Consider the following 27,315-nt stretch of genomic DNA (forward strand, 5'->3'; position numbering starts at 1 on the left):
AAGCTGTTTCTCACTCCACGCTACCTTCCGTCTGCTGGTCAAAGAGATGCTGGACGGATGAAAGAGTTCATCGATAATGCTCAAGGTCCTGATTAACTTCCATGGGGGAGCGCGGGTTGTACACCGCGAGAACCGGAGATTTCCCCGCAAACCACAATTAACAACAATCGGTGAAATTTACACAATGCTTTGGCGATAAGGTGCAGGGAAGTCTGTCACTATAACCCGCACATCCTGCCCATGACACTACAGAGCGATTCTGAGCGCAGATAAAGTGCGTGAAGATGTTCGAGGGTTAAATAGGAGAAGGTGAGCAGCCTCCCCCGGCGAAGCAATAATGTCAGCGGTGTCGCTCGGGCTGGTTTACTCCCCGAGAAATCCCTGCCGGTAAGTCATCCCGCCGCCCCTGCCCATGAGCCGAACTTTCCGATGGCATTTACAGATGAAAGAAGAGGGAGGGAGGGGTGCAGAGGGGCAGGAAATAACCCCACGAACTACCAGATGTACCCTGGCTGATAGAGATAAGATGTAGGAGGTCATATATAAGCCTTGACAGCGAAGTCCTGTCACCGAAAGCGGCCGACAATGTGCTCCCGGGAAGACGCGATGCTGCCCGCGGCCAGAGAAGCCTCCTGGGGCCCTCTACACAGGAACATCACCACACTTAGCGTTCTCTCTCTGCTGTTGGGGCTGTTCTCCACCGCCATCTCCCTGGGAGCCCTGGTCGTTCACAAGACCGTGAGTACCGTCCTCTTTACTCGCTTCATGATCCCGCCGGCTGCTCACACCTCTCCGGCTTTTGGACCCGGTCTAACCACGGACCCGACCGGCCCTCTGTAACCGCTGACCCGGACAGATCCGAGTCAAACATCGGACCCGTTGCAACTGATCTGGTGTGACCACTGGAGCCGAGCTGAACCAATGCAACGCTGAGCCGCTCGGACCCGAGCGAGCTCAATGCAGTCGCTGACCCGGAATGAACAGGTGTAACTGCTGTCCCGGTACAAGCCTGCCGCTGGCGCCTCGGGGCTCCCGGTCCTGCTTGGTTTTGCAGATGTTGCTGGAGCCAAATGTTTGGAGCCGAGCTAGCGGGCCGCCGGGGTGTGAGGAGCGGGCCGAGTTACAGCGTGAGCTTTTGGTGGGGGCGAGGGAGATGGGAAGGGGTTGGGGTGGGGGATGGCCCGGGATGGATCTGGTCTTTTCACTACCAGCCTCTTCATGCCTGTCACTTACCATGACTCAGACCCAGGATAAGATCCTGCCCCTGACTCAAGCACTGACCACTTTGATCATAGCCCACAGCCAAGTCAAACTAAAAGGTGGATGTATGACTCGCCTGCCAGTAGATGAGATAGATGCTGTCTGGCTGCTCCAGATGTGATACGAATGGTGCCTGTGTGACGCTGATGTGACGAGATGGTGATTATGTGGTCCAGATGTGATATAGGTAGTGTCTGGCTGGTCCAGATGTGATATAGGTAGTGTCTGGCTGGTCCAGATGTGAGATAGGCGGTAACTCTCTGGTCCAGATGTGAGAGTTGTGTCTGCCTGTCCCAGATGTGAGACAGGTGGTAACTGGCTGGTCCAGATGTGATATAGGAGCTGCCTGGTTTGTCCAGATGTGAGACAATTTGTGTCTGGTTGGTCCGGATACTGGACAGGTGGGGTCTGGCTGGTCCAAATCCAAGATGGGTGCGGTCTGGCTGGTACAGATGTGAGAATATGGTGTTTAGATGGTCCAGATGTGAGACAAGTGGAGTCTGGCTTGGCCAGATGTGTGACAGAATTGCCCTGCAGTTCTGATAGTGAAGAGGATTTTGAGGAAACCTTCAATATACTTTTCTGATATACTCATTTAAAACCTGTTACTGTGTGAGCCACGTACCCCTATGGTTACTTCTACCTAAGTTTCACTAACAGGATTTTACATGTGATTGATTAATGACTATGCTGACTAGTTTTAAGGTGTCCAACTGGTATACCATATTTTCATTCTTATGACCCAGTAAAGCTGCAATCATTAGCTGAACTAGTTAGATGACTTACTGTACAAATTGATAGTGTGGTTAAGAAGATGTACTATGTGTTGGCCTTTATTAGTCAGGGATTGAGTTCAAGAGCCATAAGATGATGTTGCAGCTTGATAAAAGCCTGGTTAGACCACACTTGGACGATCGTGTTCATTTCTGGTTGCTTCATTATAGGAAAGATGTAGGAGCTTGAGAGAGGGTACAGAGGAGGTTTACCAGGATGCTGCCTAGATTAGAGAGCTTGTCTTATGAGGATAGGTTGAGGAGCTTTGGGGTGAAGGAAGATGAGAGGTGATTTGATAGAGGTGTACAGGATGATGAGTGGCATAGACAGAGTGGACAGCTAGAAACTTTTTCTCAGGGCAGAAATGACTACTACCAGAGGAGATTATGGTGACTGAAGGAAAGTATAGGGGGCATGTCAGAGGTATGTTTTTTTTACACAGAGAGTGGTGGGTGTGTGGAATGCCCTGCTAGAAGTGGTGGTAGAGGCAGATACATAGGAGACATTTAAGAGACTCTTAGATAGGCACATAAACAATAGGAAAAATGGAAAGCTATATGGAAGGGGAGGGTTCGATTGATCTTAGAATAGGTTAAAAAGTCAGTACAACATCCTGGATCAAAAGGCTTGTACTATGCTGTAATAGTCCGTGTTCTATGTTATTCCATGTTCTTAAATAGCTGCAGTAACTTCAAATAACCTGCTCTATCTGCTTTCTTAATGTCTTAAGAGATGGCAGAGAGCTCAGTTGCAAATGAAACTGCAAGTTATGGTTAAGAACTCTGAAATAAATCTTAGTGTACTTTTAGAATGGAAAATGCCAACTAACCATTTCCCATTCTCTGCGCAGGGTGGAAGGTCACTAAGTAATCTGTTGTTTAATCAAGAATAATGTAGCCTAGGAGGGATTAAAATTGCCGGGAACACCTAAACATTTTAAAACATCTCCTAGATGATAGCTTTCAGATAACAGGCAGTCTTCAATGCTAGTTTAAGGCCAGAGGAATTCTTCCTTTAAGCCCACTCTATCTGGAGCATAGGCACCGACAGAAGCTCAACAGATTCTTCTGTCCTGGGTCAGACCTTCACGTTGTTTCTAGGTGTAGTCCGACTCTGAACATCCTTCCTCTCCCAAGGATGAGATATCTGGAGCCCCTGTTGGTGCTTCTGTCACTCTGGGTTTTTACCAGATGAGGTTGCTAACCCCATCCCCAATCCTCTCCTTTCTCATCCAGGCTTGGAACCATCCATGGCGGAGTTAAGAGGAATTCTGCTAACCAAATATTTCAACAAATTCCTGCCCACTCTGCAGAATCCTCGTAGGTGTTGAACTTCTATACTTTGTTCTAAAATACCAAATATGCATTATTTTAGCTTTTACGTGAAGTATTTCTTGCAAGAGAGATGATACAGATCTCAAAGTAATCCACATGCCGAGCTGCAACAGTTTCATTTTGCATGGTTGTAAAGTGAAACTGTGACTCACCTTTCTCTGGAGTGTAACCAATAACTTGTTGTATGTGCTTCTCCTCAGCAAAATGCACCCTTGTACATCAGTGAAAGTGCCCAATGCAATGCCTCAATCTTCAATGAGATGTCTGCACCGAACTGTTGGGGTGATTGTACTGAGAGGGGTGTTATACATTACCCTCCTGCAACCCCATAATGAAATGCCTGCACTGTACTGTTGGGGTGACTGTACTGAGGGTAGCATGTTAAGTTCCTGCAATCCCAGACTGTGGTTAACCTTCAGGTTATTGCTGTAATTCTAGTCAGACTCAAACTGAACTAGACTAAAACACACAGAGAAATGCTGGAGTAGCATCAACTGAGAGAAATAAAGAGTTGCTGTATCTCAAAATATAAATAAATAAATATTTACCTTATCAATACTGCCCATAATTTTATATAGCTCTTTCAAATCTCCCCTCATTGTCCTACACACTTGGGAATAAAGTGCAAACCTATTCAGACTCTCTCTACTTTTACAATTTTTCACCTCTATAATTACACTCAACTGAAAAACAAGTGATGGTACAGAGACCCAGCTTCCCCATGAACAATTCCATTCACTTCTGATAAAGGAGTAAATAGGTGGAGGGGTAGGTAGTGCTGAGGAAGCAATGAGATTGCAGCAGGACTTAGACAAATTGGAAGAACGGGCAAAAGAGTGTCAGATGGAATACAGTGTTGGGAAATGTATGGTAACGCAACTTGGTAAAGGGAACAATAGTGCAGACTAGTATCTAAATGGGGAGAAAATTCAAACATCAGAGGTGCAGAGGGACTTGGGAGTCCTCTCGCAAGACTCCCAGAATGTCAATTCACAGGTCAACTCTCTGGTAAAGGAGATAAATGCAATGCTGGCATTTATTTCAAGGGGAATAAAATATAAAAAGAAAGTGATAATGCTGAGCCTTTATAAGACTCTAGTCAGACCACGCTTGGAGCATTGTCAACAGTTTTAGGCCCCGTATCTCAGAAAGGTTGTGTTGTCACTGGAGAGAGTCCAGAGGAGGTTCACAAGGATGATTCTGGGAATTAAATGTTTGGCAGCTTTGGCCTGTTCTTACTGGAATTTAGAAGAATATGGCGGGGGGGAATCTCAAAACCTACCAAATGTTGAAAGGACAAGATAAGGTGGATGTGGAGAGGTGTTTCCTCTGGTGGGGGTATCCAGAGCTAGAGGACACAGCCTCAGAATTGAGGGGTGACCTTTCAGAACAGAAGTAAGGAGCAAATTTTTTTAGCCAGAGAGCAGCAAATCTGTGGAATGCTCTGCCACAGACTGCGGTGGAGTCCAAGTCTGTGTATATTCAAACCGGAAGATGATAGCTTTCTGACTGGTTGGGGCATCAAAGGGTATGGTGAGACAGCAGGTGTATTGGGTCCAATGGGATCCAGGATTAGCCATGATGGGCTGAATGGAGGAATTCTGCTCCTATGTCTTATGGCCTTATTCTGTTTTCAGGACCTCTTCCCTTTTTCTACCTTTGTCAATACCAATATGTACCTTGACTTCTAGTTGCTCGCCCTCCCTTTTCAGGACCTTGTGGATGCGTTCAGAAACATCGTGAACCTTGGCACCTGGGAAGCAAGCTACCATCCTTTATTCTTTTTTAGATGTGGCCGTAGGGGGGGAGGGGGGGGGGTTGGAGTCTCCTGGAAATTCCACATCTGGAACCCAGAACAGAATACTGGCTCTGTAGAAATCCAACCCCCCCCCCCCCATTCTCTCTAGATTTACTGTAAATTAAAAAAGGAAATAGAAATAACTAATGTACTTATCTACTTACCTCTCCCCTACTGGTCCTCATCTTTACCAGTCCTCGTCTCTACCGGTCCTCACCTCCACTGGTCCTCATCTCTACTTGTCCTCACCTCCATTGGTCCTCATCTCTACTTGTCCTCACCTCCACTGGTCCTCATCTCTACTTGTCCTCACCTCCACTGGTCCTCATCTCTACTTGTCCTCACCTCCACTGGTCCTCATCTCTACTTGTCCTCACCTCCACTGGTCCTCATCTCTACTTGTCCTCACCTCTACCATTTCTCACCGAAGCCAGTTGATTTCAATTAGTTCTGGGATGAGTGTGGGTCAGTAGTGACAGAGCGCAATTCTGGCTTGAGAGTGAGTCAGGTTGAATGTCTTTAGTCAGAGGGTGGTGAATCTGTGGAATTCATTGCTACAGGTGGCTGTGGAGGCCAAGTTATTGGGTATATTTAAGGCTGGGGTTGACAGGTTCTTGATCAGTCAGGGCATGAAAGGTTCTGGGAGAAGGCAGGAAAGTGAGGTTGAGAGGGAAATGGATGAGTCAGGATGAAATGGCAGAGCAGGCTTGATCGGCCAGATCAGAGATCCGAAGTGTGAGATCTCTAGGATGGGAGTGAGTCAGCAGTGACTGAGCTCAGTTCTGGGATGTGAGAACTGAGGATGAGAGTGAATCGGTAGTGACTCACTCACATTCTCCAAATGAGTATATGACTGGCAGCCGTTTGATGTTTTGAGTAGCAGCCAATCAGACATCCAAAGCATAAGGAAACATAGCTGACTTAGGTTTCCTAATTGAGCGCATACAGCATTAACACGCAACAGTTTGGTGTTTTGAGCAGCAGCTAATCAGAGATCCGAAGTGTGAGAAAATGCAGCTAACTCAGGTTTGCCAGTTGAGTACATAAAGCAGTTTGGTGTTCTGAGAATCAGCCAATCGGCAATCAGGATTCACTGGCAAGAACAAATTAAAATAAGGCAGGGGCAAGTGTAGTGGCCATTGCTGGAGTAGACATCATTGCAGTGGATACTGCTAGAGTGGGGTTTTTGAGGCATCGGTAAGGAGAGCTTGAGTGAGAGAAAATTAAAAGCTGCAAGTAGGTTTCCTGTCAGTTTATTGATTGTTTATCCTTCCTTATATTTGCTCAGTTGGAACAATAGAGATGCTAGGCAGGGTAGCAGAAGGTCCTCTTACAGGATGTGGGAAGGCAGGGAGACCACCAGTGTCCCTGATGACCACACCCGTGAGAAGTGCATCCAGCTACAGCTTCTGTGTTAAGCAGAGGAGCTGGAACTGAATGAACTCCGGCTCATTCAGGAGGCTCAGGGTGTGATAACTAGGACATAGAGAGAGGTAGTTACATCCAAGGTGCAGGACACAGGAAACTGGGTGACAGTCAGGAAGGGAAAGGTGTTAAACAGCCAGTGCTGAGTACCCCCGTGGCCATGCCCCCCAAAAATAGTTATCCCACTTTGAATACTGTTGGGGGGACGATAACTCGCAGAGAAAAGTCACTGTGGTCAGGTTTATGGCACTAAGTATAGCTCTGCAGCACAGAAAGCAGGGGGGAGAAGAGCTGAGCTGTGGTGATAGGAGATTTGTTAGCTTGAGGTTCTGTGGCAGAGAGCGAGATTCCCAAATGGTACGCTAGTTCCCGGGTGTCATCTTGGACCGGATCTTCAGCATTCTGAAATGGGAGGGTGAGCAGCCAGAGGTGTTGGTCCATATAGATACCAATGCCATAGGTAGGGCGAGGGACGAGGTTCTGCATAGGAGGTTCAGGGAGTTAGGTGCTAAGTTGAAGGACAGGACATCCAGGGTTGTGATCTCAGGATTGTGACTGGTGCCACGTGCTAGTGAGGCCAGAGGGAGGAAGATGATACAGTTTAACACGTGGCTAAGGAGTTGGTCCAGGCAGGAGGGCATCAGACTTTTGGAAAGATGGGACCTGTACTAAAGAGATGGGTTTTCACCTGAACTGGCGGGAACTAATATCCTAGTGGGAAGGTTTGCTAGTGGGATGGGGGTTTAAATTAGAAGTGTGTGTGTGTGTGTGAAGTGTCTAGTGCAGTAGTGTAATGGTGCTTGTAGTTAGTGCACGCTGCATGCTGTGTGCCGCATAGTGCCCTCTGTTGGCTAAACTACAGGGGATCTCGGAGCAGCAGTGGGCCCCAGAGGCGTGGCGTACAGGCCCACCACTGTGTGGATACGCCCTGGTGCCCGTCAACCACTGTCCCAGCTATGGGCAAATAGCCCCACTGCCTTGTGGGAAGTCTTTTGAGACAAGGCTAAGGGAGCACACCCTGACAGAAAAGCAATGTGCTGGGGGTGCGCAAGAGGCGGGCCTTTACAGACCAAGGACCCGGCAGCCTCCCACAGCCAAGATGTGGGACCGGTTGTCCTGGGTCCACCCTTGCCACCGGGATTTACCCCATCATGGTGAAGATATTGCTACTGGGGATGGCCGACCCCCTGTGGTACTTTAATATCTTCCTTGCGCTGGTCTCCACCTCTGACCACGGTGAACAATACCTGGATCGTACCTATGGTTGAAGTCTGACACTGATGGGGCATCTGGCAACGGGAGCAGGTACGAATGGACTGGGAGCTCCTTGTCAGAACCCTGCACGGCAGCGGCACAGGGTATTTGGTCGCTAGCAGCTGGGACTGAGCAGCAGCTGTTTCCGACAGACCCCTGTGCGACTGAGCAGCCCTATTTAGGGACCGCACTGCTCACCCCAATTGGGGGAGGGCCTAGAAAAGGTGGCCTAAAAATCGCCCATTCAATCACTCACCTGGATAGGTTACCGCGCCTGTCGGGCTATTCCACTACTGCGGTCGAAATAAGAAACAATACAAACTAAAACTGGCAACATGGAATGTAAGGACTCTCCTGGACTCGTATGGCATCTCTGACAGGCCTCAGCGGAGAACAGCCTTGATCGCTGCTGAGCTGAGGCGCTACAACATCGACGTTGCTGCCCTGAGTGAGACCAGGCTCCTGATGGAGGCTCTTTACCACAGGAAGGGATGGGTACACCTTCTTCTGGAAAGATTTCCCCCAGGTGGACAACATCTCCACGGAGTAGGATTGGCCATCAAGAATACCTTTCTAACAAGACTCACAGTTACACCTGCTGGCATTAGTGAGAGACCAATGACCCTCCGTATCCCCCAGCAAAGAAACGTTATGCCACGCTTCTCAGTGCCTATGCACCAGCTTTGCCATCTGAGAATGAGGCCAAGAATGCTGTTATCAGACATTGGATGAAGCTCTTTGCCAGATCCCTAAGAATGATAAGATCCTTTTGCTTGGGGACTTCAACGCCAGGGCGGGACATAACAACAGGATATGGAGTGGAGTGCCAGGTAGGCAATGGTATTGGCAAGGTGAATGCAAATGGCATGAGGCTACTTACTCTTTGCTCTGAGCATAACCTCACCATAACCAACACCATCTTCCAGCAGAAGGCAAAATATGAGACCTCGTGGATGCACCCTCGCTCTAAACATTGGCACGTGATCGACTTCATCATTGTGAGACGTAGTGACATCAAGGATGTTCTCATCACCCGTGCCATGAGAGGTGCAGAGTGCTGGACTGACCACCGTTTGATTGTGGCCAAGCTCCGTACGAAAGTGCGTCCCCCCTTGCAGCTGCAAAATCCCAATAAAAGGCAGCTAGATTGCAACCACCTGAAAAACAGAAGCAAGAAGTGAGTTTCGATGCATCGTAGCTGAGAAACTAAGGGAGCTGAAACCTTGTCTGAGTTCAGAAAATACCATGGAGCAACAGTGGACCTATGTCAGCTCTGCGCTCTATGAGGCAGCAGCCCAATCCATCGGCCATAAGAGCAGGGACCACCAAGACTGGTTTGACGATAACTCAGACACCATCCACAACTTGCTTAAGGACATGCACAAAGCACACCGGGCAACTTTAGATAACCCTTCATCCACCAGCATCAGGCAGCTCGGAGGAAAGTGCAAAAGGCAATACGGGCCATACGAAATGAGTGGCGGGCTGAAAAGGCACATGAAATCCAGACCTTTGCCGATAATAATAACATGCATAGTTTTTACAATACTGTCAAAACCATCTACGGCCCAATAAATCGATGTGTTTCTCCCCTGAAAACAACAGATGGACTAACACTTCTGAAGAATCAGAATACCATTCTGCTGAGGTGGGCTGAGCATTTTAACACCCTGCTTAATCAGGATTCTGACGCAGACCCCACTGTCCTGGACGAACTGCCTGAACTTCCTCCTATCCACGACCTCAGTCTACCACCAACCTTCCAGGAGGTTCTATCAGCTGTCCATTCCCTTACAAACAACAAGTCCCCTGGCCCTGACAATAACCCTGCTGAGTTACTGAAGAACGGAGGGTACATGTGTATGCGCACCCTCCACTAGTATATCACTAAGGTCTGGACTGACGAGAACATCCCACAGCAATGGAGAAATGCAAACATCATTGTTATTTATAAGAACAAGGGTGACAAGGCCATCGGCGGCAATAGTAGGGGCATCTCACTCCTTTCTGTTGCTGGGAAGGTCCTGGCTAAGGTGATGCTTCAGAGGCTCATCAGCAACATCACTGAGTCCCAATAAATTTGTTAACATCCTCCGCCAGTTCCATGATGGGACGACTGCTCGGGTGACCATAGACTGACAAGAGTCCGAGCCCTTCCTTGTATGCACAGGGGTGAGGCAGGTGTGTGTGCTAGTGCCAGTGTTCTTTAACATCTTCCTCTTGTGAGTTACCAAGCTTCTCCCCAACGAGATTGAGGAAAGCAGCGGTGTGGCCATATACGTCAGATTAGATGGCAACCTCTTTGACATCAGGAGGCTCCACGCAACCACCAAACTCCATAGGGAACGGGTCCTGGAGCTGCAGTGTGCAGATGTCTGTGCTCCTGTGGCCCATACTCCGGAGGATCTTCAGACTGTCCTTGCTGTGGCGGTGACAGCGTCCAGCAGGATGGGGCTGACTGTCAATACCACCAGGACAGAAGTGGTTTGCCAGTGGAGTACCAGTGTCCCACCCACCCTACCTGCCTTCACTGTTGGTGATGAAAATCTGTCAGTAGTGCCATCTTTCAAATATCTGGGGAACATTCTCTCCTCTGAGGATGGCGGTATTGACAACGACATCCAGAGCTGCATTAAACAGGCATCAGCTGCCTTTGGGAGACTTTGGCATAGAGCCTTCGTCCCTCCACAAAGGTCGCTGTATACCAAGCGGTCTGTGTCACCACCCTCCTTTATAGCCGTGAAGCTTGGGTAACCTACAGCCATCACGTCAAGTGCTTCCACATAAGCTGTCTTCAGTGCATCCTGGGAATTACCTGGCGTGAGCGGGTGCCTCACACTGAAATACTTGTAAAGACCAACTGCAGAAGTATTGAGGCCATGATCACCCAGCGTCAGCTGCAGTGGCTGGGGCATGTGATAAGGATACCCCCATGTCGGCTACCCCACGGAGTGTTATACGGCCAGCTACATCATGGTCGATGCTCAGCTGGAGGGCTGAAGAAGCGCTATAAGGATCAGGTGAAGAATGCTTTAAGGAAGTGCAAGATCAGACCTGAGGACCTGGAGGATGTTGCTACTGACCGTAACACTTGGCGACAGCTGTGTAGGGATGGAGTTCACATTCTGGAGATGGAAAGAACAACCAGAAGACAGCAGAAGAGAGCCAGGAGAAATGCAGTCATGGTTGCCATCACTACCACGACCACTACCACATAACAATGTCCCTCCTGCAATAGAGCTTGTGGGTCCAGGATAGGACTGTATAGTCATCAAAGATCTCACCGTTAAAGGAGTGGACGTCGTCATCGGATTCCGATGGACAACCAGAGAGAGAGAGAGAGAGTGTGTGTGTGGGTGGGTGGTTGTGTGTGTGTGCGCGCGCGCGTGCGTGTGTACATGTGCTGAGGACAGCTGAATTCCTGGGTGGGTGTGTTTGTTATCTGTGTGTCTGATGAGTCCAACCTGGGCTAGGAAGTACCTCCTGCACGTGGGGTAAATGTGTGAAGTTTTGTTGTTGAGGTGCCTACTCCTTGTTCTTTCTGCTGTTGTTTCTTGTGTAAAATAAAAATGCAGGAAGTAGCATAGGAAAGGCAGATGAGCTCAGGGCACAGGCAGATGGGATCAACAGCTGGAATTATGGTGTTGTCATCATTAGTGAGACTTTGTTTCAGAAAGAGCCGGAATGGCAGCTCAGTATTCCAGGGTTCTGTTGTGTTAGATGTGACAGAGCAGGAGGGATTAAAGGAGTAGTGGTGGTGTTACTAGTCAGTAAAATGTCATGGCAGTACTCATTCAGGACAGACTGCAGAAGATGTCTAGTGAGTATTTATGGGTGGAACTGAGTAATAAGGGATCCCAGTGCATGTCGATGAGAGTAAGCAGTTTAAATGATTCAGAAAGATCTAAATGGACCAAAGGGCCTGGTTCTGTGCTGTAGTGTTCTATGACTCTGTGAGCTCACCGCGGCCATGTGGATTGGAGTCCTGATGCTCCAGAAAGTGAATGCCACACTCTGGGTGGTGGCAGGGCCATTGTCCATAAGATCAAAAGACATAGGAGTAGAATTAGGCCATTCAGCCCATCGAGTTTGCTCCACCGTTCCACCTTGGCTGATCCCAGATCCCACTCAACCCTGAACCCTCTCGCCTTATCCTTTGATGCCCTGACCGATCAGGAAACTATCAACTTCCACCTTGAATATGCCCACAGACTTGGCCTCTACTGCAGCACAGCATTCCACAGATTCACTACTCTCAGGCTAAAAATCCTTCTTACTTCTGTTCTAAACAGTTGCCCCTCAATTCTGAGGCTGTGCCCTCTAGTTCTGTATGCCCTCACCATAGTAAACATTCTATCCCTATCCACCCACCTAAATGAGATCCCGCGGCATTCTTCTAAATCCCAGTGCGTACGGGCGCAAAGCTGCCAAACACTCCTCATATGTCAACGCCTTCATTCCCAGAATCATCCTCATGAACCTCCTCTGGACTCTCTCCAATGACCACACATCCTTTCTGAGATAAGGGATCCAAAACTGTTGACAATACTCCAAGCGCAGCCTGACTGGTGTCTTATAATACTTAAGACAATGTTGGATAGATTTTTGAATAGTTGGGGAATTAAAGGTTATGGGGAAAAGGCAGGCAGATGAAGTTGAGTCCATGGCCAGATCAGCCAATGGAGGGGCAGGCTCGATGGGCCGGATGGCCTACTCTTGCTCCTATTTCTTATGTTCTTATGTCTCTGTCATTCCTTTGGATTCATCAGCTTTGACAGCTAGGAGGCAACATCTATGATCAACAGCGACCAACGGAGGACCATATGGGTCTCCAGATTGTGAACAACTGACAGGCTTACCGAACACTGAGCTATGCAGCAATGTGAGCAACTGCAGACCGATGAAGTCGTGATGAAGGGTCACAGTCTGAAACGCCAACTGTTCACTCTTTTCCACAGATGCTGCCTGGCCTGCTGAGCTCCTCCAGCATTGTGTGTGAGCTGCAGAGAGGGTTTATTACTCAAGGAAATGGAGTCTGAACCCTCCTTGTCAGATCAGGATGTGAGTGTCAGTGGCAACAAGATAAAATCCGATGGATTTACAGGAAAGATACTGGCATGGATAGAAGAATGACAGGCAGGCAGGAGGCAGCAAGTGGGAATAAATGGGACCTTTTCTGGTTGGCTGCCAGTGACTAGCGGTGTTCCCCAGGGGTCAGTATTGGGATGGCTACTTTTCATATTGTTTGTCAATAACTTAGATAATAGAACTGATGACTTTGTGGCAAAGTTTGCAGATGATACAAAGATAAGTGGAGGGGTAGTAGTGCTGTGGAGGCAATGCAATTGCAGAATGACTTAGACAAATTGGAAGCATTGGCAAAAAATGACAGATGGAATACAGTGCTGGAAAATGTATGATAATACATTTTGGTAAAATAGCCATCCGGCCCATCGAGCCTGCCCCTCCATTGGCTGATCTGGCCATGGACTCAACTTCATCTGCCTGCCTTTTCCCCATAACCTTTAATTCCCCAACTATTCAAAAATCTATCCAACATTGTCTTAAGTATTTTTACTGAGGGGGCCTCCACTGTTTCATTGGACAGAGAATTCTACAGATTCACCACTCTCTGAGAGAAGCAGTTCCTTCTCACCTCTATCCTAAATCTACTCCTCCCGAGTCTTGAGGCTATGTCCCCTAGTTCTACTCACCTACCAGTGGAAACAACTTTCCTGCCTCGATCTTACCTATCCCTTTCATAATTATAGATGTTTCAACAAGATCTCCTCTCATTCTTCTGAATTCCAGTGAGTATAGTCCCAGGCAACTCGCCCTTGTCGAACACCTTCTGGAAATTCAAGTAAATAACGTCCTTCTGATCCCCTTTATTCACTGCGCTCATTATGTCCTCAAAGAACTCCAGAGAGTTTGTCAAACAGAACCCACTGTTGCTGAATCCATGCTGTGTCTGCCTGATGGATCCATTTCTTTCCAGATGCCTCGCTATTTCTTCCTTAATGATAGCTTCAAGCATCTTCCCAACTACAGATATTAAGCTAACTGACCTACAGTTAACTGCCTTTTGCCTACATCTGAACAGTGGCATGACTTTTGCCATCTTCCAATCCGCCAGGACCCACCCAGAGTCCAGGTAATTTTGTTAAATCATTACTAAAGCCTCCACTATAACATCTGCTGTTTCTTTCAGTACTCTGGGATACATTCCATCAGGACCAGGGGACTTACCAACAACCTTCAGGCCCACAAGTTTGTTCAGCACTACCTCATTAGTGATAGCTATTGTATCAAGGTCCTCACCTCCTATTGCATCCATAACATCTCTCTTTGGCATATTAATGTGTCTTCATCATGAAGACCGACACAAAATAGTCATTCAAAACCTCGGCCATCTCTTCATCACCCAATATCAATTCCCCCTTCTCGTCCTCCAAGGGACCTACATTCACTTTAGCCACTCTTTTCTGCTTTATATAATTAGTTAAGAAATACTATCCCAGTTTCCCACTACTCTTGGCAACTTTGTATGCACAACATTTTAGTTTGTTGCATTCTTTTATTTCCTTAGTTATCCAAGGCTGGCTCTCCCCACCCGTAGAAACATAGAACCACAGAACATTACAGCACAGAAACAGGCCCTTCGGCCCCTCATGGCTGTGCCGAACCATTTTTCTGCCTAGTCCCACTGACCTGCACCTGAACCATATCCCTCCAGACCCCCCTCTCATCCATGTACCTGTTCAAGTTTTTCTTAAGCGTTTAAATTCTTTCAAAATTTTTCCTTTGAATGCCTCTCACTTACCAATCACATCCTTGCCAGAGAACAACCTGTCCTAATCCACACTTTTTTGATCCTTTCTCATTTCTTCAAATTTAACCTTTTTCCAGTTTAGAACCTCAACCCAAGGACCAGATCTATCTTTATCCGTGACCAAGTTGAAACTAATGGTGTTATGATCACTGGAACCAAAGTGTTCCCCTACACACACTTCTGTCACCTGTCCTAACTCGTTTCCTAATAGGAGATCTAATATTGCATCCTCTCAGGTTGGTACCTCTAAATATTGATTTAGAAAACTTTCCTGAACATATTTTACAAACTTTAACCCATTTAGACCTTTAACAGTATGGGACTCCCAATCAATATATGGAAAATTAAAATCCCCTACTATCACAACTTTATGTTTCCTGCAGTTGTCTGCTATCTCTCTGCAGATTTGCTCCTCCAATTCTCACTGACTATTGGGTGGTCTATAATACAACCCCATTAATGTGGTCATACCTTTCCTGTTTCTCAGCTCCACCCATATGGCCTTGGTAGACAAGCCCTCTAATCTGCCCTGCCTGAGCACTGCTGTAACATTTTCCTTGACTAGCAATGCCACCGCCAGCCCGCACCCTTCATCCCTCTGCCTTTATCACGTCTGAAACATCAGAACGCTGGAACATTAAGCTGCCAGTCCTGCCCCTCCTGTAACCAAGTTTTGTAGCGGTGTGCTACACGCAGCGCTAAAATTACTACACGGAGTCGGTAACTGCAGTCGAAGGAAAAACTTTATTCGAAAACTTCAGCCTCACTTTTAAGCCTCTGTCAACCGGCCCCCCATGGCGCAGAGGCTCCAAAGCTCTGTGCTCGCAAACCCCCGTAGGCTATCTAATTGTGAGTCAGTTCGGATACGCTAGGAAATGGGTCGCCACATAACCCCCCCCCCCTAGAACCGGCGATACACCCCCCAATGTCCACAGTCTGGGCCAGAACCTGCTTGGGAGGTAGGCCTCTGCGCCGAGGCGCCGGAAACTCGGCCGGTTGCGCCAGGTCCACATGGGCCGGTTTGAGGCGGTCCACCGTGAAAACCTCCTCTTTCCCCCCAACGTCCAGCACGAACGTGGACCCGTTGTTCCGGAGCACCATAAATGGCCCCTCGTATGGCCGCTGCAGCGGTGGCCGATGCCCGCCCCTTCGTACAAACACAAACTTACAGTTCTGTAGGTCTTTGGGTACGCAGGTCGGGTGCCGCCCGTGCTGTGAAGTGGGTATGGGGGCCAGGTTACCGAGCTTCTCGCGTAGTCTGCCCAGGACTGCTGCGGGTTCTTCCTCTTGCCCCCTTGGGGCTGGTAGGAACTCCCCGGGGACGACCAGGGGCGCGCCGTATACCAACTCGGCCGACGAGGCGTGCAGGTTGTCCTTGGGCGCTGTGCGGATGCCGAGTAGGACCCAGGGAAGCTCGTCCGCCCAGTTGGCTCCTCGCAGGCGGGCCATGAGGGCCGACTTCAGGTGACGATGGAAACGCTCCACTAGCCCGTTCGACTGTGGGTGGTAGGCAGTTGTGAGGTGCAGCTGAGTCCCCAAAAGGCTAGCCATAGCTGACCACAGGCTGGAGGTGAACTGGGCGCCTCTGTTGGAGGTAATGTGGGCTGGTACACCAAAGCGAGATATCCAGGTGGCGATCAGGGCTCGGGCGCAAGATTCGGAGGTGGTGTCGGTGAGCGGGACTGCCTCTGGCCATCTTGTGAACCGGTTCACGATAGCCAGGAGGTAACGCGCTCCGCGCGACACTGGCAGGGGGCCCACGATATCCACATGAATGTGGTCGAAACGCCGGTGGGCGAGATGGAACTGCTGCGGTGGGGCTTTGGTGTGCCGCTGCACCTTGGCCGTCTGGCAGTGCATGCACGTTCTGGCCCATTCACTGACCTGTTTGCGGAGTCCGTGCCAAACAAACCTGCTGGAAACCATCCGGACAGTTGTCCGGATGGAGGGATGCGCCAAGTTATGAATGGAGTCGAAAACGCGGTGCCGCCATGCTGTCGGGACGACTGGACGGGGCTGGCCGGTGGCGATGTCACAGAGTAGGGTCCTCTCACCTGGGCCCATGGGGAGGTCCTGGAGCTGCAGACCGGAGACTGCGGTTCTGTAACTCGGAATCTCCTCATCCGCCTGCTGCGCCTCTGCCAGTGCCTCAAAGTCTACCCCTTGGGAAAGGGCATGAACGGTAGGGCGAGAGAGTGCATCCGCCACGACATTGTCCTTACCCGAGACGTGCCGGACATCCGTCGTGTATTCAGAGATGTAGGACAGGTGGCATTGCTGGCGGGATGACCAGGGGTCGGACGCTTTCGTAAACGCAAAGGTAAGCGGTTTGTGGTCCGTACGCCGTGCCTGGGCATGGCCGCTGTGAACTGCGGTGCCAGAACCGATGGGAACTCCGCCAGGACCCTGGTGAAGTCGTTGTCGGACAGCGTGATAGAGCCGAGGTGAGGGGCTGGCAACTGGGCTGCACCCAGGGAGAACGTCTGAAAGGTCTCGGCGTGTACCAGTCTCTTCCTGGGCAGGTCGACCAGTAGGCTGTGAGCCCGCAAAAAATCCGCACCCAGAAGCGGTTGGGCTACGGAGGCCAGTGTGAAGTCCCACGTGAACTGGCTGGAGCCGAACTGTAGCTGCACCTGACGGGTGCCATAGGTCCTTACAGTGATGCCATTCACGGCCCGCAGGGGGAGACCCGGTGCCCTAGGTAAAACGCTGATCTCAGCCCCAGTATCGACCAAAAACCGGCGTCCCGACCTTCTATCCCACACATACAGGAGGCTATCCCGATGGCCAGCCGCCGTAGCCATCAGCGGCAGCTGGCCCTGGCGTTTCCCGGGAACTTGCAGGGCGGGCGACAACGGCGGGCTTCTGCGCCCCACCACTGGTGGTAGAAGCACCAGTGTTCATTGGGCCGGGGGTTGGCGGGCTCTGCGGCCGGGCCTGGACTGGTTTGCTGCCGGGAGCGTGGCTGGGAGATCTGTGCGATGGACGCCCCGCTCACCTTTTTGGCGTACCACAGCAAGTCCGGCCGGGCTGCCACCTTCCGGGGGTCACTGAAATCCGCGTCGGACAGCAGCAGGCGGATGTCCTCGGGCAGCTGCTCCAGGAATGCCTGCTCAAACATGAGGCAGGGTGTGTGTTCGTCGGCGAGAGACAACATCTCATTCATTAAAGCCGATGGAGGTCTGTCGCCCAAGCCATCCAGGTGCAGTAAATGGGCAGCCCGCTCGCGCCGTGAGAGTCCGAAAGTCCTGAGGAGCAGGGCTTTGAATTCTGTGTACTTGCCGTCTGCCGGGGGCGACTGTACGAACTCCGCGACCTGAGCCGCTGTGTCCTGGTCGAGGGAGCTCACCACGTAGTAGTAGCGGGTGTCTTCTGAGGTGATCCGGCGAATGTGGAATTAGACTTCGGCTTGCTGGAACCATAGGTCCGGGCGCTGTGTCCAGAAACCTGGCAGTTTCAACGAAACCGCATGAACAGAGGCGGCGTCGGTCATTTCTGGTCCAAAAATCGTTTGGACCGTCGGGGTCACCAATTGTAGTGGTGTGCTACACGCAGCGCTAAAATTACGACACGGAGTCGGTAACTGCAGTCGAAGGAAAAACTTTATTCGAAAACTTCAGCCTCACTTTTAAGCCTCTGTTAACCGGCCCCCCATGGCCCCCTCTGTGCTCGCAAACCCCCGTAGGCTATCTAATTGTGAGTCGGTTCAGATGTGCCAGGAAAAGGGTCGCCACTACCAATTATTTCCCAAAGCAACAGGGAGCTGCAGCACAGACATAAAAGAGCCACATGTGGCTCCGGAGCCGCGGGTTGCCGACCCCCGCGCTAGGAAATGGGTCGCCACAGTTTCACTAATGGCTATAATGTCGTAATTCCACGTGTCAATCCACACCCTCAACTTGTCTGCCTTTCCCACAATACTCTTTGCATTGAAATAGATACACTTCAGAAGATTATTACCACGACACACAAACCTTCTATTTGTGACTTTGCATGAACTTTTAACATCATTTATTTTCACTCCTGCTCCACTATCTGCTCTGTCTCCCTGGTTCCCATCCCCCTGCAAGTCTAGTTTAACCCTCCCCAATAGCACTAACAAAACTCCCTGCAAGGATATTGATGCCCCTGTAGTTCAGGTGTAACCCGTCTCTCTTGTACAGGTCCCACCTGCCCCAGAAGAGGTCCCAATGATCTAGAAATCTGAAACCCTGCCCCCTACACCAGTTCCTCAACCACGTGTTCATCCTCCAGAGCATCCTGTTCTTACCCTCACTGTCACGTGGCACAGGTAGCAATCCTGAGATTACCACCCTCGAGGTCCTGCTTTTTAACTTCCTACCAAGCTCTCTATACTCACTCTTCAGGACCTCCTCACTCTTTCTTCCTACGTCATTGGTACCGATGTGTACCATGACATCTGGCTGATCATCCTCCCACTTCAGAATGCTGTGCACACGATCAGAGACATCCCTGACCCTGGCACCCGTGAGGCAACAAATCATCTGGGAGTCTCTGTCATGACCACAGAATCTCCTGTCTGTACCTCTAACTATCAAGTCCCCTATCACTACCGCTCTCCTCTTCTTCCTCCCTCCCTTCTGCACTGCAGAACCAGACTCAGTGCCACAGATCCGGCTTCTGCAGCTTGTCCCAGGTAAGTTGTCCCTCCCAACAGTATCCAAATCGGTATACTTGTTGAGGGGAATGGCCACAGGGGAGCCCTGCACTGCCTGCCCTTTCCCCTTCCCTCGCCTGACGGTAACCCAATTATCTGTGCCCTGCTCCTTTGGTGTAACTACCTCCCTGAAACTACTATCTATAAACTCCTCATTCTCCCGAATGATCCGGAGGTCATCCAGCTCCTGCTCCAGTTCCCTAACGCGGTTTGTTAGAAACTGCAGCTGGATGCACTTCTTGCAGGTGTCATTGTCAGGGACACCAGATGTCTCCCTGATTTCCCACATCCTGCAAGAGGAGCGTTCGGGCATCCTGCCTGGCATTCTCTCTACTCTAAGTAAAACGAAACTTACTGGTACTTACCCTCTTCACGCCGAAGCCTGTCAAGCCAAAGCCATCCCACTCTGTTCCCTCTCACTCCGCTTCCCACTGGATATGATGGTTGCCTTTTTAAACCTTTGGCGCTCTACGTCACGCGCCTGCGCAGTCTAGCCTCTTTTCCCCAAGCACAGTACAAAAAAAAGGCTTCTCTCTGAGATTCCTTACTTCACTCTCAGCCTCTTGCTCCAATTTAAAAGAGACCGTTGAAAATTCCTCTCCTTTTTAAACCTCTGGCGCTCTATGTCACACACCTGTGCAGTCTAGCCTCTTTTCCCCGCACTGTCCTTGCTTTTAACTGAAATATACTTTTGTTGAGCACTGTGATAAAACTCTTTGAAAGTCTTCCACTGTTTCTCAACCATCCCACCATACAGCCTGTGTTCCCAGTCTACACTAGCCAGATCCTCCCTCATCCCATTGTAGTCTCCATTGTTTAGGCATAATACCCTGGTTTCAGATGGGACTATTGCACCCTGCATTTGTATGTGAAACTCAGTCATACAGTGATCTCTCTTTCCAAGAGGATCCCTAACAACAAGATCACTAATTTTGCCTGTCTCATTGCACAGGACCAGATCTAAGATAGCACATCCCCCTGTAGGTTCAGTAACATGCTGTTCAAGAAAGCCATCATGGATGAAGTCCTCCTCAGGACTGCCTTGACCAACTTGATTCACCCAGTCTGTGTGCAAGTTAAAGTTCCCCATGATAACTCCCGTTCCATTCTTACATGCCTCAGATATTTTTGTTCATTGCCTGTGCCACTGTAATGTTATTCAATAGCCAATAGACATCTCCTACCAATGATTCTTTGCCTAATCTCTACCCAGATGGATTCAACATTCTGCTCTTCAGATCTTATATTTGTCTTATATTGTATCTCAGATCTTATATTCCTCACTGTTGCCCTGATATCATTTTTAATTAAGAGCGTTACTCCACCTCCCTTACCTTCTTGCCTATCCTTCCATATTATCTGATACCCTTGGATATTTTGAAACATAGAAACATCGAAAACCTACTGCACAATACAGGCCCTTCGGCACAGAATGCTGTGTCGAACATATAATTACTTCAGAAATTATCTAGGGTTACCCATAGCCCTCTATTTTTCTAAGCTCCATGTACCTATCTAGAGTCTCTTAAAAGACTATTGTATCCGCCTCCACTACCGTCGCCAGCAGCCCATTCCACGCACTCTGCACAAAAAACTTATCCCTACCATCTCCTCTGTACCTACTTCCAAGCACTAAAACTATGCCCTCTTGTGCTAGCCATTTCAGCCTTGGAACAAACCCTCTGACTATTCTCACGATCAGTGCCTCTCATCATCTATCACCTCTCATCTTCCGTCACTCCAAGGAGAAAAGCCCAAGTTCACTCAACCTATTCTTGTAAGGCATGCTCCCCAATCCAGGCAGCATCCTTGCAAATCTCCTAGTAAGGTGACCAGAACTGAGCACAGTACTCCAAGTGGGGTCTGACCAGGGTCCTATATAGATGCAACATTACCTCTCGGCTCCTAAACTCAATCCCTTGATTGATGAAGGCCAATGCACCGTATGCCTTCTTAACTACAGAGTCAACCTGCGCAGCAGCTTTGAGTGTCCTATGGACTCAGACCCCAAGATCCCTCTGATCCTCCACACTGCCAAGAGTCTTACCATTAATACTATACTCTGCCATCATATTTGACCTACCAAAATGAACCACTTCACACTTACCTAGGTTGAACTCCATCTGCCACTTCTCAGCCCAGTTTTGCATCCTATCAATGTCCCGTTGTAACCTCTGACAGCCCTCCACACTATCCTCAACACCCCCAACCTTTGTGTCATCAGCAAACTTACTAACCCATCCCTCCACTTCCTCATCCAGGTCATTTATAAAAATTACAAAGAGAAGGGTTCCCAGAACAGATCCCTGAGGCATATAACTGGTCACTGACCTCCATGCAGATTATGACCCATTTACAACCACTCTTTGCCTTCTGTGGGCAAGCCGGTTCTGGATCCACAAAGGAAAGTCCACTTGGATCTCATGCCTCCTCACTTTCTCAATAAGCCTTGCATGAGCTACCTTATCAAATGCCTTGCTGAAATCTATCTACACTACATCTACTGCTCTACCTTCATTGACGTGTTTAGTCACATCCTCAAAAAATTCAATCAGACTCGTAAGGCACAACCTGCCTTTGACAAAGCCATACTGACTATTCCTAATCATATTATGTTTCTCCAAATGTTCATAAATCCTGCCTCTCAGGATCTTTCCCATCAATTTACCAACCACTGAAGTAAAACTCACTTGTCTGTAATTTTCTAGGCTATCTCTACTCCCTTTCTTGATTAAGGGAACAACATCTGCAACCCTCCAATCCTCCAGAACCTCCCCCATCTGCATTGATGATGCAAAAATCTTTGCCAGAGTCTGAGCAATCTCCTTCCTCTCCTCCCACAGAAGCCTGGGGTATATCTCATCCGGTCCCGGTGACTTATCCAACTTGATGCTTTCCAAAAGCTCCAGCACATCCTCTTTCTTAATGCCTATATGCTCAAGCTTTTCAGTCCACTGTAAATCATCCCTACAATCACCAAGATCATTTTCCATAGTGAATACAAAAGCAAAGTATTCATTAAGTACCTCTGCTATCTCCTCCAGTTCCATACACACTCTTCCACTTGATTGGTCCTATTCTCTCACGTCTTATCCTCTTGCTTCCCAATTTAATTCCTAATCCTCTCCACCATGAAACCATGTCTCTGTAATGGCCAATAAATTGTACCTCTTTGTAATGATTTGAGCCACAAGTTCACTGAATTTGTTTTGAATACTACAGGCATTCAAATGAAGTGCCCTCACACTCATTGTGCTTTTAAAATCTTGTAATCTTTCACTCTTTTGCACTTGACTTTTCTTCGCTCCACTCTTACTTTTATTTTTATCTTCTGTTTTTTCTTTTATCTTTATCTACACTTTTCTTTTTTACTTTATCCATACTTCTCCAATCTGTTGAACCCACCCACCTACCATTTAGTTTAAAGCCCTATCCACAGCCCTAGTTATTCCATTTGCAAGGATCCAGGTTCTATCCCGTCTCATTGGTACAGCTCCCTCCTTCCCCAGTATTGGTGCCAATTTCCCACAAATTCAAATCCACTTCTCCCACACCGATCCTGGAGCCATGCTTTCAATTCTCTAATCTTCTTGACCCTGTGCCAATTTGCACGTGGCTCAGGTAGTAATCCAGAGATTACCACCTTTTTGGTTCTGAGTTTTAATTTAGTCCCTAGCTGCTCAAATTCCCTCAGCAGAACCTCTTTCCTCATTCTACCTATGTTGTTGGTACCCACGTGGACCATGACAAAGGGATCTTTCCTCTTTCACTGCAAATTCCGCTGCAGCTCAGATAAGATGTCCTGAATCCAGGCACCAGGCAGGCAACACAGCCTTCGGGATACTCTATCCCTGCGACAGAGAACTCTGTCTATTCCCCTGACTGTATGATTCCCAATTACCGTTATATTACTCTTCTCTTCCCCCTCTTGAATGTCTCCCTGAACTACGGTGCCATAGTTGGGTTGCTCGTCCTCCCTACAGCCCCCACTGTCGTCCACACAGGGAGCAAATATCTCAGACCTGTTGGGCAAGCTCATGGGCTGAGGGTCCTCCAGCACTGGCTCTTGGATCCTACTACCCGCCTCACTCACAGTCACACCCTCTTGTCCCTCACCACAGACAGAATTTGAGGCAGCTAATCTGATGGGTGCGACTACCTGCTGACGCAGAGAATCCCGGTAACTCTCCCCCTCCCTGATGTGCCGCAGTGTTTGAAGCTCAGACTCCAGGTCATCAGCTTTGAGCCTGAGTTCCTCCGAGCAGCCAACACTTGCTGCAGACGTGGTCACCAGGAACCACAGTGGGGTCCACCAGCTCCCACATCATGTAGCTACCGCTCATCACCCGATCCTGCACCATCCCTACTTTATTTAGTTAGCTGTAATTCAGTGACTTTTTATTCAACCACTAGAAAAGCCTTATTTGCTGTTTACCTGTGCATCCTCGCCAAAGCCTCAAGTTCCCACTCCGACACCGGTCCCCTCACACAGTGGCCACTCTGCTTTGACCCTGCTTTACCTTTATTTGCTCCTTTTAATGAATCACGAATGGACTGGTCTGCCACTAATGCGCCGAGCCCTGCAAAACACTCCTTTTCAAACTCTTCTCCCCGATCTGTGCATAGCTCTCTCTCTCTCTACGGATCGATTGATCTGCTGCTAATGAAATATAAATCAGCATCAGCAGCGTCTCAGGAGTTGCAGTCGGTGTTGAGCTCAATGTTGGGCTGCCTGTGGGACTCCAGCTCTGGATTTACACTCAAAGCCTTGCCCATGGGGGGGTATAGTCTCCTAAATGAGATGCCAACCACCACCGACAAGCCCCGTCTGCCTGCATGACTAGTTTTCAGGCACCAGTAAGCCACCTTTGGCCCTTCTCCTGTCAGTAGAAACGGTTCCATTTGGCTTAGTAAAAAAGCCACACGTGAAGGCCAGGAGCTGGACTTGGTTCTCAGAGGCTGCTTGAGATGCACGCTGTTGAGAGTATTTACTTGGTAGTGGGAGTTTATCTCATTAGGAAAGACATTAGATGAAAACTTTACTGATTCTAATTTAGGAATGGCCACAGAAACAAGTAAGTTTTGTTTGCATAATACTGGGGCTAGCACTCTCTGCTGAGCACTCTAGGTGCACCACATTGGGAGATGGAGATCTGTGTTCAATGCTCTTTTAGACAGATGTAAAGTATCTCACAGTCTTGTACCAATGAACGTCATTGCTTGGTCACTATGCTAATGCTTACTGACCTTGCTCGTCTATATGCCCACAGTTACCGTAATCCACTTCACAAACATGGCACTGTGTCCAAAGCAGTTTAGACATTAGAACGGACCATTTAGCTGCAAGTATTTCGTTTTTACTTGTGAAGTTGCCTTTAACCTAGAAAGCTAAATCAAAAACACAAAAAATCTGCAGACACTGGAAATCCAGAACAACGCACTTAAAATGCTGGAGGAACTCAGCAGGTCAGGCAGCGTCTATGGAGAGGAATAAAGAGTCGATGTTTTGACCTGAGACATTTTGTCCAGTCAAATCAATATTTGACGCTAAAGTATTTTTAAATTAATAATTTCAAATCAGCCTGTCCTTTTTGCCCTTTAAAAAAAATTTAAGCTTCAAAAGTTTTCTTCTGTCTCTTCACAGGACTTGGGACGTACTGACCCTTTGCAAGGAGATAAACCACCAGGTACATTCTAATTGGACCATTGAATCTGTAAAGAAATGCCTGTTGCTTGCATGAAAGTGAAAGACACTGTTAAACCAAGTTGATGTTATAATTGAATGCTTGCTCTATGACCTTTAGAGAATGAGTTTTTGACGATGCTGTGCACTGATGTGGTGTCAATTACAGGATTGATTGCTTGAAGTTTCGGAGAAATTCTCAGCTTGCTGGTGGTTGTTTCAGAGATTGTCTGACCAAGCCCAGTGTTCTGCCTTGCTGACACTTCAATCTGCCCACTGTGCTTTTCAAAAACAGTTGCTCTGGGAGAATATTTTCATTGATCAGGAACATTATAGCACAGTACTGTCCCTCAGACCATGATGTTGTGCCAACTTTTTAACTTACCCGAAGATAATCATTCCCTCTGACATGACCCTCCACTCTTCTGTCATCTGCGAACCTTTCAAAGTTTCTTATATGTATCTGTCTCTACCACCACCCTTGACAGGGTTTTCCATGCATCCCCCGCTCTCTGTGTAAAGGACTAACCTCTGACATCCCTGCCATACTTTCCACCAATCACCTTGTATTAGCTCCCTGGGAAGAAGTCTCTGGCTGACCTTTAATCATATTGTACACCTCTATCAAGACTCCTTTCATCCTCCATCAGTCTATCCTCAGAAGACATGCTGTCTAATCCAGGCAGCATCCTGTTAAATCTCCTCTGCACCCTCTCTAAAGTTTCCATAACCTTCCTATAATGTGGCAACCAGAACTGAGCACAATATTCTTACTGATGTAGGTCTCTGGGCCTCAGTGACATAACTGAGACGGGCCAAGATGTCCAGGCATGGTGTCGGTACAGCTCTCCTGCACATACATACACTCCCAACAGTTTCCTTCCAAAGAATGTCCGAGTGGACACTTATATTGAGTGTGGTCAATGTTGTCCCATCCATTGATGATCTGTGCAGTATCTGTTTGTTGGAATTTGGCCTTCCAACATCAGCCGTCCCACTTGGCCTCTCAGGAGAAAGCAACTAACCAGGTCGCTCTTCTGCAAATCTCCGTGTGAAACGTCACCAGTCTACCCCAGGAGGTGGAGAGAAGGAGAGGGGGTTTCTCAGCAAGGAGCGAGAGTGCAGCATCAAAGAGGTGGCACTATCCTGTCCCACTACTCCTAAGCATTTGACCCAGGACAGAATAAGCTTTCAGAAGCTCCATATGAGTGGTCTCACTCTCAGCTTTACTCCCAGGTTACACTGAGCACTGAACCAAACTGTTATAAGTGCTGATCCAACTAAACTGGTCAATAGATCACAGTACTTAAGAGAAGTGCTGAACTTTGACTACCTATATAAATTCACATTCTATCAAAGCTGACTGTAACATCAAGCCAGTAACCAGCCAATGTGACCACTCCATTTGGTTAATATTAACCAGGTGAAGCAAGAAATCAGATTGTTATTGTTAAATAAGTTCCAGTTGTTTGTGATCGGTCAGTAATGCATTTCATTGGCTAATTGGGCACTACTGTAGTGTAGCAGTTAGTGTGATGCTATTACAGATCAGGGCATTTGGAGTTAGGAGTTCAATTCCAGCACTGTCTGTAAGGAGTTTGTACATTCTCCCTGTGGAATATGTGGGTTTCCTCCCACAGTCCAAAGACATACCAATTAGTAGGTTAACTGATCATTGTAAATTGTCCCTGATTAGGTTAGTGTTAAATGGGGGTGGGGGGTGCTGGGCGGTGAGCCAGAAGAGCCTGTTCCTCACTGTATCTCCAGATAAAAAATAAATAAATTTCTTTCTATTTGCCCCTTGTGAGACCCTGGCTTCCATTACTAAAGACCAAGAGATTGGGGGATGTGGCCTTCAGGGCAAATCCTTCCTAACTTGATGCTCATTGCCAGCTTTGTTGAGAGTTAGCTTGTATCCCTGCCAGTAAACTATACAGATTATGGGGAAAAATTAACATATCTGAAAGGCTACCTTGGTATTTTCACAAACTAGAAGTTTATAGGCTTAACTTGATATTTTCTGCTTGCGATCTGAAATCTTTGGCTCATATCTACAGAAAGGTGCCAGACAAGGGTCAGTGACTTCCTGAGGGATTCCATCCAGCCTGCTCACGGACTGCTTGTCCCTCTTCCATCAGGGAGGAGGCTTCCATTCTCGGATCACCAGACTCAAAAACATTTATTTTCCCACTGATCAACACCTCCACCCACTAACCCACCCCTCCACACCCCCAACCACCACTGCTCTATCAGTTCCTGTCAGTCACCATATGTACA

The 27,315-nt window shown here is 48.4% G+C and overlaps 1 protein-coding gene across 2 annotated transcripts in view; it reads left to right on the forward strand.

The window, feature by feature from the left end:
* The first annotated feature begins 286 nt into the window (after positions 1-286).
* The window catches only part of LOC132377499 (tumor necrosis factor-like), a 37,416-nt gene continuing 10,387 nt past the window's right edge, over positions 287-27,315 (forward strand). Inside the window, exons 1-2 of one of the 2 annotated variants that reach the window (XR_009506659.1) lie at positions 287-387; positions 25,000-25,042. Coding sequence is in view for 1 of the 2 variants with exons in the window: in XM_059943775.1 (XP_059799758.1) it covers positions 586-738; positions 25,000-25,042 (196 nt within the window). In the remaining variant the exon portion in view is untranslated. Of the gene's footprint in view, positions 739-24,999; positions 25,043-27,315 lie in introns of both variants that reach the window. The other variant, XM_059943775.1, reaches the window with a different exon arrangement.

Source organism: Hypanus sabinus, chromosome 18 (genome assembly GCF_030144855.1).
Source record: "Hypanus sabinus isolate sHypSab1 chromosome 18, sHypSab1.hap1, whole genome shotgun sequence".
In the NCBI taxonomy this organism is placed as follows: domain Eukaryota; kingdom Metazoa; phylum Chordata; class Chondrichthyes; order Myliobatiformes; family Dasyatidae; genus Hypanus; species Hypanus sabinus.